This window comes from Erythrolamprus reginae, chromosome 1, assembly GCF_031021105.1.
Source record: "Erythrolamprus reginae isolate rEryReg1 chromosome 1, rEryReg1.hap1, whole genome shotgun sequence".
Lineage (NCBI taxonomy): Eukaryota > Metazoa > Chordata > Lepidosauria > Squamata > Dipsadidae > Erythrolamprus > Erythrolamprus reginae.
In genome coordinates this window covers 214,653,805-214,669,757 of record NC_091950.1, presented here as the reverse complement: position 1 = coordinate 214,669,757, position 15,953 = coordinate 214,653,805, and the positions used below count along the sequence as shown (strand labels likewise).

The 15,953-nt window shown below is 46.2% G+C and overlaps 1 protein-coding gene across 1 annotated transcript in view; it reads right to left on the bottom strand.

Annotated features, from left to right (window-relative positions):
- Positions 1–15,953, bottom strand: part of UNC80 (unc-80 homolog, NALCN channel complex subunit) — a 199,091-nt gene that overhangs the window by 144,124 nt on the left and 39,014 nt on the right. Inside the window, exons 8-13 of the mRNA XM_070737780.1 lie at positions 15,651–15,912; positions 15,015–15,149; positions 6,527–6,743; positions 5,090–5,233; positions 3,422–3,690; positions 1,484–1,882 (exon numbers count right to left, since the gene is read on the bottom strand). Coding sequence (XP_070593881.1) covers positions 1,484–1,882; positions 3,422–3,690; positions 5,090–5,233; positions 6,527–6,743; positions 15,015–15,149; positions 15,651–15,912 — 1,426 coding nt within the window. The remainder of the gene's footprint in view (positions 1–1,483; positions 1,883–3,421; positions 3,691–5,089; positions 5,234–6,526; positions 6,744–15,014; positions 15,150–15,650; positions 15,913–15,953) is intronic.

The following is a 15,953-nucleotide window of genomic DNA, read 5'->3' as shown; positions in this document are numbered from 1 at the left end:
ATTGGCGACCTGAGCAGTTGCGGGGAACCTGTATTTGGGTCCCGTCCATTTAAGTCCCCTTCTAGGGGTTAGCCGGCGGGACCTCCCACATGCAAGTGCATGGCAACGTCTCAGGTGAGGGAGGGGTCCCTCACCTGGATTAGCATGGAGCTACGCCCATAAGTTGCCCCGGAAGTTTATTCTACGTCATTTTCCGCCCTGGAAGCAATTGTTTGACCCTGCGGGTCCTTGTTAGGGTCATAGTTAATTATGCTAGTTATGCTAATTTAATTAATAAATTATGCAAATTTATGTTAAATAAAATGACCCAGTTTTAAATCCAGCTCTTGTGTCCATGTCGTTACTCCGCGTCTCCTGCAAAAGGTATACTGACTTTGATTCTGAATGTACTACTGAATGTACTACTACTACTGAATGTTACTGGTGGTCTCATCCATGTTTTCTTACCATCTGCCCCCACTTAAAGCTGTTTATGTTGTTGGCCATCATGACATCTTGGAAAATTGAGTAATAGTGTGCTACATACACACATATTTCATGTGGTTCTAATCTTTCTCATACAGTATTCCACATATGACTACATCATCTTGTAGTCATGTAAGGATATATATAAAGAGTTATGTTTTCAGATCCCCTCCTAATGAATTCCAACATTTGTCTTCTTTGTAGCAATTACTGATTCAGCTGGCATTTGTACTAATTATTCATCACATCATAAGATCTTTTCCAGTGATGTGCCAATAAGTGAAACCTGCATGCTTCACTCCAATTAAATGTAGATTCACAGGGACTTCACATTGAGGGCAATTGATCAGCCAGTTGCAATTCATGTATCAGCTTCCTGAAACTTTTACTTTGCAAGATTGCTGATCTAGTAGAACTGAGAATGATGTGCAATTTTTCAAAAGCAAGTATTATTGTATTGTTGGTTTGTTTGCTTGTTATTTGGATTGATATGCCACCCAACTCCCAAAGGACTCTAGGTGGGCATTATTTGTAACTCACAGTAAAGTTCTACAACTTTATTCATGCCAATTCAAAAAAAAAATACTGTTATTACAAAAGGAGTACAAATATAACTAGAAGAATTTTTTCAAGTTAAGATGGGAGTGTAAAAGCATCCTTTGATTCAGGAAATTAAACTATAAGTTCAAGATCTTACACTGCATGCCACATACATTGAAATGATTTGGATAATTCTTCTATGTGTTCATCTATCCTATACTCAGTTTCAATCTTGACACATTCATATGAATATCTGAACAGGGATATCATATGAGAACACCTCTGAAGGCAAACTGAGAAATAAAAACAAACCTTAATTCATAGCCTGGGATTTTAACAGTTTGTAAAACACAATATCAGAAGTTAAATCAGGCAATGGACTATCACATCAATATTGAAGTTTGTATAAAAATGCTTTTCAGCTTTAACATAATAGTATTGATTGGTAAACAATGACCCTGCCAGAACTTAAACATACCTTGTCTTCCTTTTTATCATTCTTTTCAAAAGATCTTCCTATACCTTCTCCCCCTCCTCCTCCTCCTCCTCCATCTCCTCCACCACTTCCTCCTCCTCCGGCAGCACTTCCAACTCCTCCTCCTCCGCCACCTTCTCCACTGCCATCTCCTGTTCCAGTTATTGGAGCAGTCCCAAATCCAGATGCTGAAGTAGTCAAGGCCCCCTTGAGTTGAAAAGAAGTTTCACTTTGTCTTTTTTCATTGGTCTCATTTTCCTTATTCTCACTTTTCCTTCTGACCTTCTCCACACAGGGTACCACACCAAGCTGAAGCAGACATTCCACAATATTGAGGGCTACATCACAGATTCGGGAGCTGATGTCATGATTTAAGACCAAGTAAACTGCTTTAAGAACCACCTTGAAAGAAGAAATGTTAGATATTGCAGGCAACACTATATTCACATATTGTTTGCAAAAAACTGGTGGCAGGTCTCTGAAGAAATGGTCCACATGTGATATCCTATAACAACAGGACATGTTCAATTGCAGCATAATAACAAGTGAATGAAAATATGTGTACACATTTATGTAAGCCACCCTAAGCATGATCAAGATAAATTTTCTGGGGGCAGTGTTAAACCAAATAGAGTTCAATTGTTCTTTATCTTTGTTAGTTTTTACCTTTTTGTCATCCCAATGAATAGCTGGTATAATGTTCTTTTATTGTAAACTTATATGGAAATGATTTTTCTCAGCATAATTCATTACCCTTGATTTATTGTGATATTTTTTGTTTTGTTGCATCATCTTTTCAAATCTGGGCTACTTTTATGTACTTTTGCACAATGATTGTCACCTTATAGATCTCTCCTCTTGATTGTGCAACTAGTTTGGTTTCTTCTCCTGCCTTCCATTTTTTCCTCATCTGGATCTGTTTGCTACTGTACTTTTTGGGGAAGTTCTACTCATCTTTGGCTTATTTTCTCCCATTATTTTCTCTTGTTGCAGGAACCTAATTATCGTTGTTTTGAAAACTGACAAATTAGTGCTCTTAAAATCAAGAACACTAGCATTCCATAATCATCCAAATGATTCCTACTATTGTATTTCTACTCCATTTAGTGTACCTAATAGGCTACAATTAAGTCAAATCTTAATTGAAGATGAAGATTGTTTTTTTCTGCTTTCTGAAGTAAAATATTTTCAAGACAAAAGGTGTATCTCTATACACACAATATGTTGGCATACTTCACATCCTCAAGGTTGGAGAAGATATTCATCTCTATCCTTAAATATCTTGCCTCTCCTTCTCTATTAATATTCTGAAAAAGATCAATGCTTAGCACTGTGTAGCTGATTCCTAAAGGATACCAATAAATTAATGTAAAGTCTCTCTCACTGAAATGCATTCATCTACCATAATTAAAGGTTCTGCATGCATGGAAGTTTAGAAATTAGACCCTTCCACTAAGATGGCAATTTTATTTGAGCATTTTCTGGAGTTTGAAAACAATTCAACAAGATTTAAGACTGCTAGTCACTCAGTGGCAGTAAATTATGTACTTCTAAACTCACTTAGAAATGGAAACATTAACTTCTTGAATTTCATTTTTAATCTATTCTATACTTCAAGTGCAATGTGAGCAACAAAAAATTTAAGGCATAACACAGGACAAAATAAAAGATGTTACTCTTACTAAAGAAGATGTTTTCCAGATAATATTTCCATTTTTAACAAGAACATTCTATAGGATCCTGGTTTCAATATAATGCTGTATTAAATTCTTTTCACTGAGAATTGGTTGTATATTTTACTTTACTATTAATTGTTGGAATGACCTTTATGCGGGGCTGAAATAGAACAAGACTGCATACATAAAGGATTTTGATTTCCATCATACAATAACTATAATAAATAATATTCAGAAATTAATATTGCTTTTTCTTGATCATTACCGAAAGATCCAGCATGCCATTCTTGTGGACAAAGTTGCTGGTCCCATCTATGTGATCTGTATCCTCCAAGCAACTATAGTTGATGCAAGAATCTGTCAGACTTCGAGGGAGATTGGCACATGCCAAGGGCTCATGGGGCATTTCTGGTATGGGCACCTGGTTGCAGAGCTTGCGCATGTGCTCACTGAAGAAGTCAGCATAGCCCACATTGAAAGAGGCCAGCGTGGTATTGAAGGTGGCCACCGTGATGGTGGAAATTTGGGAACGTACTGCAAGAGAGCATCACAGATATTAGTTCATTGGACAGAGCACTTTTTAAATTTTAAATTTTAATTTATTTATTCAGCGGGCATGTATTAGATAACAAATATAAGTACAATGGTACCTCTACTTAAGAATGCCTCTACTTAAGAACTTTTCTAGATAAGAACTGGGTGTTCAAGATTTTTTTGCCTCTTCTTAAGAACCATTTTCTACTTAAGAACCCGAGCCTGGAAAAATTTCCCAGGAAATTTGAGAGCGGCACAAAGACCCAGCCAGTTTCCTGCCATTCCCCCTTTAATCCCGACCATCTCGAGCTTTTCTGGGCTGCCAGAGGAGCCTTTCAGTGGCGCTTAAGGAGGCTTTGGCAGTCCAGAGTGAATGAAGCATTTTCCTTTCTCTGGGCGGTTGGATAGGGAATAAACCTCTGCCAGCGCCCAGAGAAAAGAAACGCTCCCTTCGCTCAGGATAGCCAAGGAGTCGCCACAGTGAAGGAGAGGGGCCGGCTACAAAGTGAGTGAGCGAGAGGAGAGGGAAGCCCTTCATATGGGAAGGAAGAGGCAGCAGGTTGCAGCAACAGCAACCAGTATATGGGAGGCAGTGTATGGGAGGCAGCCTCACGCTGGGTGTATTAGAGTCCCTTTTTTTTTTAAAGCCTTAAAGTTTTGGATTTTTTTTTATTCCCCTCACCTCACCTTCTTCCTTTGGCAGTGACTCTCCTCCTCCTCTTCTTCCTCCTCCTCCCACTCAAATTCCAAGCTTTTATTTCTTTCCTAATGGGTTTGCATGCATTATTTGCTTTTACATTGATTCCTATGGGAAAAATTGCTTCTACTTAAGAACCTGGTCACAGAACAAATTAAGTTCTTAAGTAGAGGTACCACTGTATAAACATAATTATGAATACATGAAATGGGAACATGAGGACTGGGATGGTAGGCACGCTGGTGCACTTATGCACATCCCTTAATATTAATTTAATATTCACTTGATATGAAGGTGTAAGCTGATTCATTTAAGTGCAATATCCAGCTCTGAAACATTACAGCTATTATTCACAACTAATTAAGTGTATAAGAGGAACTAAATAGAGGAAAGAAAAATCTCTTGGTCTATTTTGGAACCATTGTCAGATCGGCAAAGTTTGGGGAAATATTAGCTGTTCATACAACTTAAAGAGTTCAAACAATATATCATTTTTATCTATACAGTATTCCGGCAATACTGCCCTCTTCTGGTTTTGAGAAGACTCATTTATAGCAGGGACCTGATATAAGCACAAGTCCTGAAAAAAATTGTGGGTAACTCAAAGTTTTGTGATTTCTCATAGGAAAAAAATGAATTAATGTACCCATATTCTAATTCTAAGTAGTTGTCATCTGAACCCTGTGCTGGAAAATTAGTAGCTCATGCTTTTGAATATCATCTCACCATGGCTGTTGGAGTGGTCTGGCAGGTCTGTAACCAAAGTATGATGGGAATGAGAATGCCGAGCACTCAGACTTTCCATCTCGGTAGCTGTATCAGAGCTCCCCCGCCTTGTAAATCTCCCTGGAGTAGGAAAAAAGATATGCATTGTACTGTTAGTTCTGTAGCATCATTTTATTTTATTTTATTTTATTTTATTATTATTTTATTTTGTTATTTCTTGCTATTCTATCACTTACGGATCATTTGCAAACTGCATAATATTTAAAATTAAAATAAAAAATAGGATTAGGATTCAAAGGGACTGTACCCTTGTGGACTGTCACAATACAAATTTCAGATCATTATAATGTCCACTGATTAAAGAAACTTTGAAAGAGACACAGGTCAGCAGTCTATTGGTTGAAGTGATAGGTTAAACAAAGTTGGTATACTTTTTATTCTGAATTGGGCTCAACAGGACCCAATTATAAATAATATGGCATTTTTCCCTTGTTCAGCCTGTTGCCAGTCAGTGGGTAGGGGTGAAGGTAGGAAAGGTTATTTGGCCTTGAATTCTTGCTCAAACATCAGCTGATTTTTTAAAAATTCTAAGGCATCAGTTTTATGACACATAGTGTTTGTGTTTGTTTTTATTTTGGCAGAAAGTTATATACCTTATTTTCTTTTCATGGATCATGGTACTTAAAAGTACTGGGGCGAGCAGTTTCAAAAGAGAAGTCCTCGAAGTGGCACCAAAACTGCAGTGAGGAGCAAGCCACTGCATTTGTTACAAAGAGTATGAATCAGTGAGAAAGTGCTATAAAAAATTAAAATGCACTTTCCTTTCATGTAAGACGAAGAGACTAAGAAAATGAGTATCTTAGTTGTAATGCAGCGTGATCATTAAGAGACTTAAGAGCTTTAGGAGTTTGATTAGAATGGATCAATGAGCTGGAAACAATTTGCTTCCAGTGGGCAGAAAATAATTAATTCTTGAATAATTATCCAGATAAGGAAACAACAGATATATAAGACTAAGAGAAAAATTTGCATAACTAATAACATAACAAATAGGATTCCTATAAGATTAAATTAATAAGTTATGATGGGTGGCATTAAATGTTGTAAATAGACTTTTAACTGCCAAATGAAATTTTCTCTCAATCTTCTACCTCCTTCACTACTTCATTCCACATTTCTCCTCCAGTCTGGTCTGATGATCCCTTAATTTTCCAGAGGCATTTGGAGATGTGTGAACACTACAATTAACACAAGCAGTACAAATAGGAAAGAAGAATTCATTATTGTTGTTCCTGTTGTTATCAATAACTGGACATTATTGTGTACATTCCATGATTATAAGCAACTGAAGCCAGTAGAAAACTCTGGTTTATTAGAATGGTTACTTGTCTCCAGTAAGAGCCTTTTATTCACCTAGAATAGTGGTTTGCCACCCTCCTCTCTCAATGCCACGCCTGTCTTCACCAATCCCAGAGAAGCTGCCAAAGGAGAATGTGCTTCGAGTAGGTGAAACATCCAAATGATCTTCATGGAGCATGAATGGCACTCCCATTCGCCGTTGCCTTTTCTTCCCTGTGTGATGGAAAGGAATCGAGCCCTTGCGTTCACGATCCTCCTTACGGCTCTTGAACTGCAGGAAAAATGTAGAAGAAATCTATGCAGGACAACTCATAAAGGAATTGCAGAAAGCAAGAAACAAAAATGCAGAGTGCCTTCAACAGTGTGATATATAAACAACAAATCTCTGAGGTTCAGATTCTTGAAAATATCCGGGAATTAATTTACTTTATCTTTGGGCCTATGGGATGTTCTGGAGGAGTATTTTTTAAAAAATCAGGTTGGTGTCTACAACCACCTGTCTGGAACTTTATCCTTTATTTAAAGTGTGTCACCTGCAAATAGCTATAGGAAAGGGGCAGGATTTCAACATACTGTTGAAGCAGAATCCCAATGGATGCCTTTCAAAAGGACCTTAAGCAAGGCACTCTTTGTGGGAGCACATTTGCCTGGGCATTTAATTTCTGTCCTCACAGTTTCTCCCCTTAGTACTCCCTTCATTTCTTCTTTTCCAATCATACTAATCATCTAACCAGAGTAGGTAACATTTAGATGACCAGGAAACAGGCTTGGGGTTTTTTTTCTAGAAGGCTGAAGATCCCATTGGGTTACCTCATAGCCATTAGCAATACTGAGTTTCTCTGGAGAGTGGATACTTGTCATTACAAAAGCCTATTTTATGTTCATGTTTTTTCTACTTCAAAAGAACTGGATACAGAAGTAATCAAGGCTGCAAGTACCTGTGGCTGCAGGTACTTCTGAGCTACAATTTCCCAATCCTGATTTAAAGTAACCAAAGTTGAAAAGATGCACAAGTGTTACAAGTGAATTTTAGTTCATTAGAAATAGTTGGGTTTTAGACTGATGGAGAGTGGGTTTGAGATGCAAATAGTGTCATAAAATACAGAAGTGACCATAGCATTGCAGTGGAATATACAGTATTGTGATTTCCTCTATATTAATGCATGGTAGCATAAAAATAATTCCACAATGTCTCAAAGTTATATCCTCCTCTAGAGCTCTCTTACATATCCAGTTTCATTTTGGCATCTTTGTACTGTCACAAATAATTAACAATTAGTTAAGAACATTCAAAAGACTGTGTGGCAAGGCAGTTACACTAAACAATCTTCTGGCCTTTTCTTAGTGAAAAGCAGCCTCAAGAATTGCAGCACCGGACTTACCCGGCAGCAGGCTTTGCTGGAGGGACCGGGAGACACCGGACCCTCATGGCGGCCGCCATCTTGAATCCCGAGCGAAGTCTCGTGAGATGAGACTTCGCTCGGGAGTTCGGGCCTGTCTGGCCCGGCTGCTGATTGGTCCGGGCGGGGCCTGCTTGCCCTATATAAGGGCGAGCAGGCCCGGGGCTCTTCCTTTTCGCCCGGACAGCAAGCCACGAGCAGACACTTGTCAGTTCTGCTCGTGGCAGCCATTTTGGAGGAGCCTCGTGCGGTGGCCGCCATTTTGTGCAGCCTGTGGTGGGCGAGAAGGCCTCCTTTTGCCTTCAGGCAAAGAGGATTTATTGTGGAGCCAGCAGCAGCTGTGCTCCGCCCTGGTTTGCCCCCCAGTTTCCTGGGTTCGGGGTGTGGGGGTGCTCTCCTCCGGGGCCTCCTGGGGTGTACAGGGTCCCTGGGGGGGGGGTGAGGCCTTGGGAATAAAGGCCCCTATAAAGCGGTGCAGCGAGGCCTTGCTGCAACCGCTGGGGAGGGGGGAGGTTTTCACCTCCAGGGGGTGCATTGGGAGGCCTGCAGCATAAGCAGGCCTTGCCTCGTGGGTGCAGCCTCCTTGGGGGTAGTTCTCTCCCACCCCCTTCTTTATTCTGTTTAACATAAAAATAGTTTGAGGCAGGCCCATGGCCCCTAAAAAGAGGCAAGCCCAGGCCCTTCTGGCCCAACCTGTGGTTCGGCCTAGGAGGGCGGCGAGGCCTTCTGCTCGGGCTCGTGCCAGTGCGGAAGGGCCCCTGGGGGTGGTCCCGGCGGCAGGGGGGGTGGGATTCATGCCCACGGTCCCTCAAACCGAGGTTTCTCCTCTCTCTTGGGCCAGGGTCCTGGAGAGGCTCGATGAGCTGGAGCGGTGGCGGTCTGGGGCAGGCCCGGAGGGGCTTCCCATGACTGCCTCCGCAGCATGGGGTAACGACCCCGAAGAGGAACCAGCCCAGGAGGGACAGATGGCCCACACCGCGCAGCTGGCCCATACCGGGCAGACGGCCCAGACCGGGCAGACGGCCCAGACCGGGCAGATGGCCCAGTCGGGGCAGTGGTCATCGTTCCAGGGCCCAGTGAGGATGGGCCCCCCGTGGATGGCTTCCACCCCTTACGGGGCAGGTGAGGTTGCACCACACGTAGGCACTACACCGCTCCTTCCCGTGCAGGGTCCCGGGTTTATCCCGCCTGCATTGGGGAGTGGCAATAGCTTCCTGGGGGCCACTGCGGGCACATGTGGGCAGGTTTGGTCCCCGCCGGCTCCGCTGGTAGGGGCGCCAGGGGTATCTTTCCCACCTGGGGCAGGGGTGGGGGGTTGGATCCCTCCTCCGTCGGCCATTATGCCACCGCCCCCTTTGGTGTATCCACCGGGGCTTGGTGTGCTGGGGACGGGGGCCACCACGGTGTGGGACCCGTTCGCCAGCATCAAGCCTGGGGCCATCCCTTGTGGGTTGCCCGCGACACCATTGGGCTATCATCTCCACCCGTCTGTGAAGGAAGCAATCTGGCGGGGGGAATATGTCGACCTTTTCTCCCTTTTAAATAGGGAGGTCCCCAAGCAGGACAAGGAGGTGGTGCCTGGGGAGAAGGTTAAAAAAACGAAGGTCACAAAGTGTTTCAGCTCTTGGCTGTACGCTTTTTTGACCTTCGCTTCGGTAGTAATTCAGAGGCAGCCGGGTAGGGCCGCTGCACTGCTGAAATACATAGACCTAATAGCGAGAGCCCACTTTGAGTACGCAGGTACGATCTGGAGGCACTACGATAAGGGGTTTAGGATGCGTATCGCCCATGACCCCTACTTGCCCTGGGATATGGTGGTCCCGGATCTTTGGTTCCAGGCCACGCATATGTCCGGGAAGGAAGGATGTGATAGGACCGACAGCGGTCACTTTATGGAAGAGGAGCCCGTGACGCCCGCACCGGCCAAGGCCGTGGCGGGTGGAGTGGGAAAAGGGGCCTCTCTGGTGTGCCACGAGTTCGCCGCAAAAGGGGCTTGTTTTCGTCCCTTTTGCAGGTTTCGTCACGCATGCGGGACTTGTGGGGGGAACCATTCCGCAGCCGTGTGTCCCCGCCCCAAGAAGGGGGAGGAAAAGAAGGGTGGGGGTCCCCCAAAGCCTCCCCCAACTGTTGGGGGTAAAGGGGCCCAGTCCAATCAATTTGCAAGTGCTTGAGGGTTGGTTGGGCGACTACCACCCTCGCTCGAGAGCGGCCGCTCTCTTGCTAGGATTTTCGGAGGGATTTAGGATCCCTTACATGGGTGTTAGGAGGGCCTTCATGTCTGACAACCTTAGGTCGGTTGTTGGTCATGAAGACATTGTTAGGGAGAAGATTCGGAAGGAGGTGGCCGAGGGCAGGGTCCTCGGGCCCTTCCCGGAACCGCCCTTCCCGAATCTTCGTGTGTCTCCCTTAGGTGTGGTCCCCAAAAAGGCGAGTGGTGAATTTAGGTTGATTCACCATTTGTCTTTTCCAAAAGGGGAGTCAGTGAATGACTTCATTCCTGACGAGCTTTGTTCGGTCCGGTATGCATCCTTTGATGCGGCCGTGACTATGGTTAGGAAGTGTGGCCCTTATGGGTAAATGAGACATTAAGTCGGCATTTCGGCTCCTCCCCATACACCCCGACGACTTTGAGCTGTTGGGCTTCCATTTCGAGGGTGGTTATTACGTGGACAGGGCTTTACCTATGGGTTGCTCTGTCTCGTGCTCTCTGTTCGAGAGTTTTAGCACCTTTTTGGAATGGGCGCTCAGGAGGCAAAGTGGTCTGGGTACTGTCGTTCACTACCTTGATGATTTCTTGTTGGCGGGGCCTGCGCATTCGGAGCAATGCTTTGCTCTAATGCGGGACTTCGAAGCCCTTTGTGCTCACTTAGGGGTGCCTTTAGCCTCTGAGAAGACCGAAGGCCCCGCCACCAGGATTACTTTTCTGGGTATTGAATTGGACTCAGAGGAGCAATCTTCCAGATTGCCCCTGGAGAAGTTGCTCAAAATCCGAAGGAAGCTTAATGAGGTGCTGGACTGCCGGAAGGTTACCCTACGGCAGCTTCAGGAATTGGCGGGCATTCTTAATTTTGCCTGTCGGGTAGTTGTTCCTGGTAGGGCTTTTTCCAGGAGGTTATACGACGCGATGAAGGGGCTCCGTTTGCCCCATCATCGTACCCGCCTCTGCGCTGGGGTCAGGGCTGACCTCGGCGTGTGGCGGGATTTCTTGGTCAGGTTTAATGGTTTGTCTTTCTGGAGGCACGAGCTTCTTTTGGAAGCTGAGTTGCAGCTCTGCTCTGATGCCGCGGGGACTTGTGGTTTCGGGGTAGTGTTAGGTGACCAGTGGTGCTGGTCGGCATGGCCTCCGGAATGGAGTGCCTCTTCGTTGGTTAAGGACCTGACGTTCTTGGAGCTCTTCCCCTTAATAGTGGCCTTAGAGCTTTGGGGGGAGCAGTTTAGGGACAAGACCGTGCACTTTTGGTGTGACAACCTAGCGGTTGTCCATGTGGTGAATGCCCTGTCCTCTAAGAGCGACAGGGTCATGCGGCTTGTCCGCCATTTTGTGCACAGGTCCTTGTCCCTAAACGCATTGTTTTTGGCTAGGCATGTCCCCGGGTTGGATAACGGGGTCGCTGATGCCTTGTCCCGTGGTCAGTTGTCCAGGTTTCGGACCCTGGCCCCGTGGGCCCGAGAGTTGCCAGAAGCGTTCCCCGGCCACCTCTGGAGTCTGGGGGGGATCCAGAGTGGTGGAGAGACGAGGCATCCAGGGCAATCTCCTTGTCTGTAGCGCCCGGCACCCTCAGGGCATACCAGCATGCAGGTAGGAGTTTGGGGATTTCAGGCAGGGCAGGGGTTACCAACTTAGTTGGCCTGTCCCTGTAGAGCACCTGGCCGAGTTTTGCGTCCAGCTTAGGCAGCGTGGCCTGTCAGTTAGGACGATCCGGTCCGGGTTAGCCGGCCTCGCCTTTCTGTCCAAGGCGGGGGGGTTTGCAGATTTTTCGGGTGACTTTTGCATCCGGAAGATGCTGGAAGGCTGGCTGAGGGAGCAAGCGGGGGCCCCTGGTGACACTCGTCGGGCTCTGACGGTGGAGCAGCTGTCTTTAATTAACGGGGTTTTTGACAGTCTGTGTGCCTCATTGTGCGAGGCCCGTCTTTTTAGGGCAGCGACTTGTGTCATGTTTTTTGGGGCCCTCAGGGTCAGCGAGGCCATGCGTCGTCTCAGGCTGACATTCTGCTCCGGGCCTTCCAGTACGCTGATCTGGCCTTTAGACAAGGGGGGGTATCCCTTGTAGTAAGGCAGTCTAAGACGGATCAGCTACACAGAGGGGTTATCCAGCTTAGTGCGGCCGCCGACCAGTCGGTGTGTCCGGTGGCCGCCCTACAGCTTTATTGTGGTCTGCAGGGGTCAGGGCAAGGGTACCTGTTTAGGCATTGGGACGGTACCCCTCTGACCCGTTACCAATTTTGGGTGCTAGTGTCCAGGGCAATGGCCCGGGTAGGCATGGATCCCGCCGGTTATGGAACGCATTCGTTCCGCATCGGCGCCGCCACTAGCGCGGCACTTTCTGGTTTCCCGGCCCATCGGATTCGGGAGATCGGCCGCTGGCGGTCAGCAGCATATTTGGGTTATGTTAGGCCCACTGAGGATCCTAGGCAGGGCTTAGGCTGGGTAACCTCTCTGTGTGTGTTCTCTTGCAGGTCCCCAGGCTAACATGAAACCGACGGCGCTGCTGTGTGGCTACAGCATGATATTTTGGGCCAGCCGCTCAGCAGCCAGGAGCGCCATCGGGACCCAGCTGTCCCTGGGGCAGTGGGTCAAGGTTGCCTGGATGGGCCGGAGAGGTATGCGGTGGGAGGGTCTCCTACCGGCGTTGCTGGGCGGTCAGCATTCTGTGGCTGTGCCCAGCAGTATGGCTGGGGCGGCTCCTCGGGGTCGTGCCCAGGTGGGTTTGGGTGGGCAGCGTCCTGTGGCCACACTCAGGTGGCTGGTATTGCACTTAGGAGGCAATGACCTGTGCATGCTGGGAGGCCTGGCGCTGATCATCCAGGCACGCGAAGACCTGCAAAGGCTTCGTGAGGTGTGGCCCACCACGCAAGTGGTGTGGTCAGAGATCCTACCTAGGATCGTGTGGAGGGACGCCTCTTCCCTTAGGGCCATTCACCGGGCGAGACGTAGGGTGAATAGGGCTCTGGGTAAAACAGTTAGGGAACTAGGTGGGGTTGTAGTGGCCCATCCCCTTATCACAATAGACCGGCCATGGCTTTACCGGGCCGACGGCGTTCACCTGTCAGAACAGGGGAACGCCATTTTCTTACAGGATCTGCAGCGGTCTCTGCGTGAGCTGGCGCAGCTAGAGGGGGGAGTCGGGGGGCCAAGATAGAGATCTGACCCCCGCTCCGTGGCAGGTTAGGGGCGGAAAACTGGGGTGGTTTAGCAACCGCGCGTTCTCCCTTGGGCATCTTTGGGGATGATTGACAGGTTCTCCGCAAGCTCATGGAGGGAGTGCCTGCCTGAGCAGCTGGGGGGAACCTGTCTTTGGGTCCTGCACCTTTAATTCCCGGATTCGGGGTAGCCGGTGGGACCCCCCTCATGCAAAGCATGGCAGGGTCGCAGGTGATGGACTGGTCCCTCACCTGGACTTGCATCGAGATACGCCCATGAGTTGCCCAGGAAGTTTTTTGTCATAACGTCATTTCCGCCCCGGAAGTATTTGTTTGACCCTGCAGGTCCATTTCCGGGTCATAGTTGATTATGCTAATTTATGCAAATTTAATGAATAAATTATGCAAATTTATGTTAATAAAAATGACCCAGTTTAAATCCAGCTCTTGTGTCCGTGTCGTTACTCCGTCTCTCCAGCAATTGCAGCACCGGACTTACCCGGCAGCAGGCTTTGCTGGAGGGACCGGGAGACACAGGACCCTCATGGCGGCCGCCATCTTGAATCCCGAGCGAAGTCTCGTGAGATGAGACTTCGCTCGGGAGTTCGGGCCTGTCTGGCCCGGCTGCTGATTGGTCCGGGCGGGGCCTGCTTGCCCTATATAAGGGCGAGCAGGCCCAGGGCTCTTCCTTTTCGCCCGGACAGCAAGCCACGAGCAGACACCCGCCCGCCCTCCCTATTTTGCAGTGTGCTTAGGGGTCGCCATTAGGGGGCCAAATGGGAATTTTTTGCAGTTCTGCCTCTTAGCCGGGCTGTTTTTTCGCCCATTCCACACTGAGGAGATGGATGTGTGGTTAGGGGGTGCTTGCATTTATTAGGTTAATTGGCTTACCTTTGGTCATTTGGGTAGGCAGGTTAGGGGCGGAAAACTGGGGTGGTTTAGCAACCGCGCGTTCTCCCTTGGGCATCTTTGGGGATGATTGACAGGTTCTCCGCAAGCTCATGGAGGGAGTGCCTGCCTGAGCAGCTGGGGGGAACCTGTCTTTGGGTCCTGCACCTTTAATTCCCGGATTCGGGGTAGCCGGTGGAACCCCCCTCATGCAAAGCATGGCAGGGTCGCAGGTGATGGACTGGTCCCTCACCTGGACTTGCATCGAGATACGCCCATGAGTTGCCCAGGAAGTTTTTTGTCATAACGTCATTTCCGCCCCGGAAGTATTTGTTTGACCCTGCAGGTCCATTTCCGGGTCATAGTTGATTATGCTAATTTATGCAAATTTAATGAATAAATTATGCAAATTTATGTTAATAAAAATGACCCAGTTTAAATCCAGCTCTTGTGTCCGTGTCGTTACTCCGTCTCTCCAGCAAAATGAGGGTGCTCCCTCCTCCAGATCGTTTTGTTATTTAAACCCCCACCCCACCCCTCACACAAGTTGTTCATCCTTCCTATCAACTGCAGGAGATGGCATTGTAAAGGTTACTTTGATTAGAAAGATAACAATTTTCTAGCAGATGCTTTTGGTTGGTTTGCTTCATTAGATGGAAGTTTGTTCCATGGTTTCCCAATAGTTTTTTTTTTTCAAAATGAAAATGTTTTCCTGAGCCTTAGATAGAAGCTTGACATCTTTTCTTGGACACAGACTATATTAGGCCATAGATAAAGCTAAATCCAACTTCTATATTAGACCTCCATCTAGTAAAGTACAGTTAATATGTCATTTAGGGATTATATATGGAATTTAGGGATCACATATGGAATTTAAAATGTCATGGTTTTACCTTTTTAAATATATTCATTCCCAAATCAGAGGAGAGATCTGGAACTGCTGGTCTCCTCAGGTTAGTTAGGGATACTTTAGCAAAAGCTTCCGTGCTTAATGATTTTTCTTCCTCATTACATTTCATTGTTAGATCCTACACTCCCCAAGAAAGACAAGAAAAACACAAGCATATAAAATGATTTTTTTTGTCAGCATTTGTTCTTTTTGGATAATGGAGAACTGGAACCTTGTAGTAGTGCTTGAACTGTAATGTTTTGAATATGAATAAAAGTTTTTATTTAGTCTAGTCATATTTAAACATTCCCAGTGCTAGCTGTTTCCTATCACTGCAGACATCTTTCTGTCCATATTCAATACTTCCTTTGCTGTTTTAGGATTATAATGGTGTCCATGGTATTCTATTTCTCACTTTATTCAGGTTATTTTAGCATAAGCACCCCCAAAGTAAAGAGATATAAAAATATACAATAAGCAAATTCATTATGTATATTTAGAACTTCAGTAATAATAATGAATTCTTTGTTCAGTACTACATAATTAAACATGAACTTCAACACTAACTTGCAACTGAACGTTTGACCAGGTGTTAATGTTTAAAACTGGAAATACTAGCCATTTGATTGCCTGATTTTACCTGTGTTTTGTGAGTATTGACTAATGAAGGAGTAGCAGCCACCATGGAACTACTGCGTGGTCTTGGCAATGGTGGGACTTCTGGGTCAAATGATTTATCTGGCTTTTCTTCTAACATGTGGCGCAGCCTCTGGAGATAATACATCAAGGACCATTGTGTGCCTTCTTCAGACCAGTGTGGTTGAAGCAGGCATCGTAATACAGCAACATCGAAGTAAGTGGCATAGCGGGACCTTTGGCATGGTGGGATCACCAAAGATACTCTGTTACAAAGAGCAAAAAGAAGCACATTAATCCAATCAAT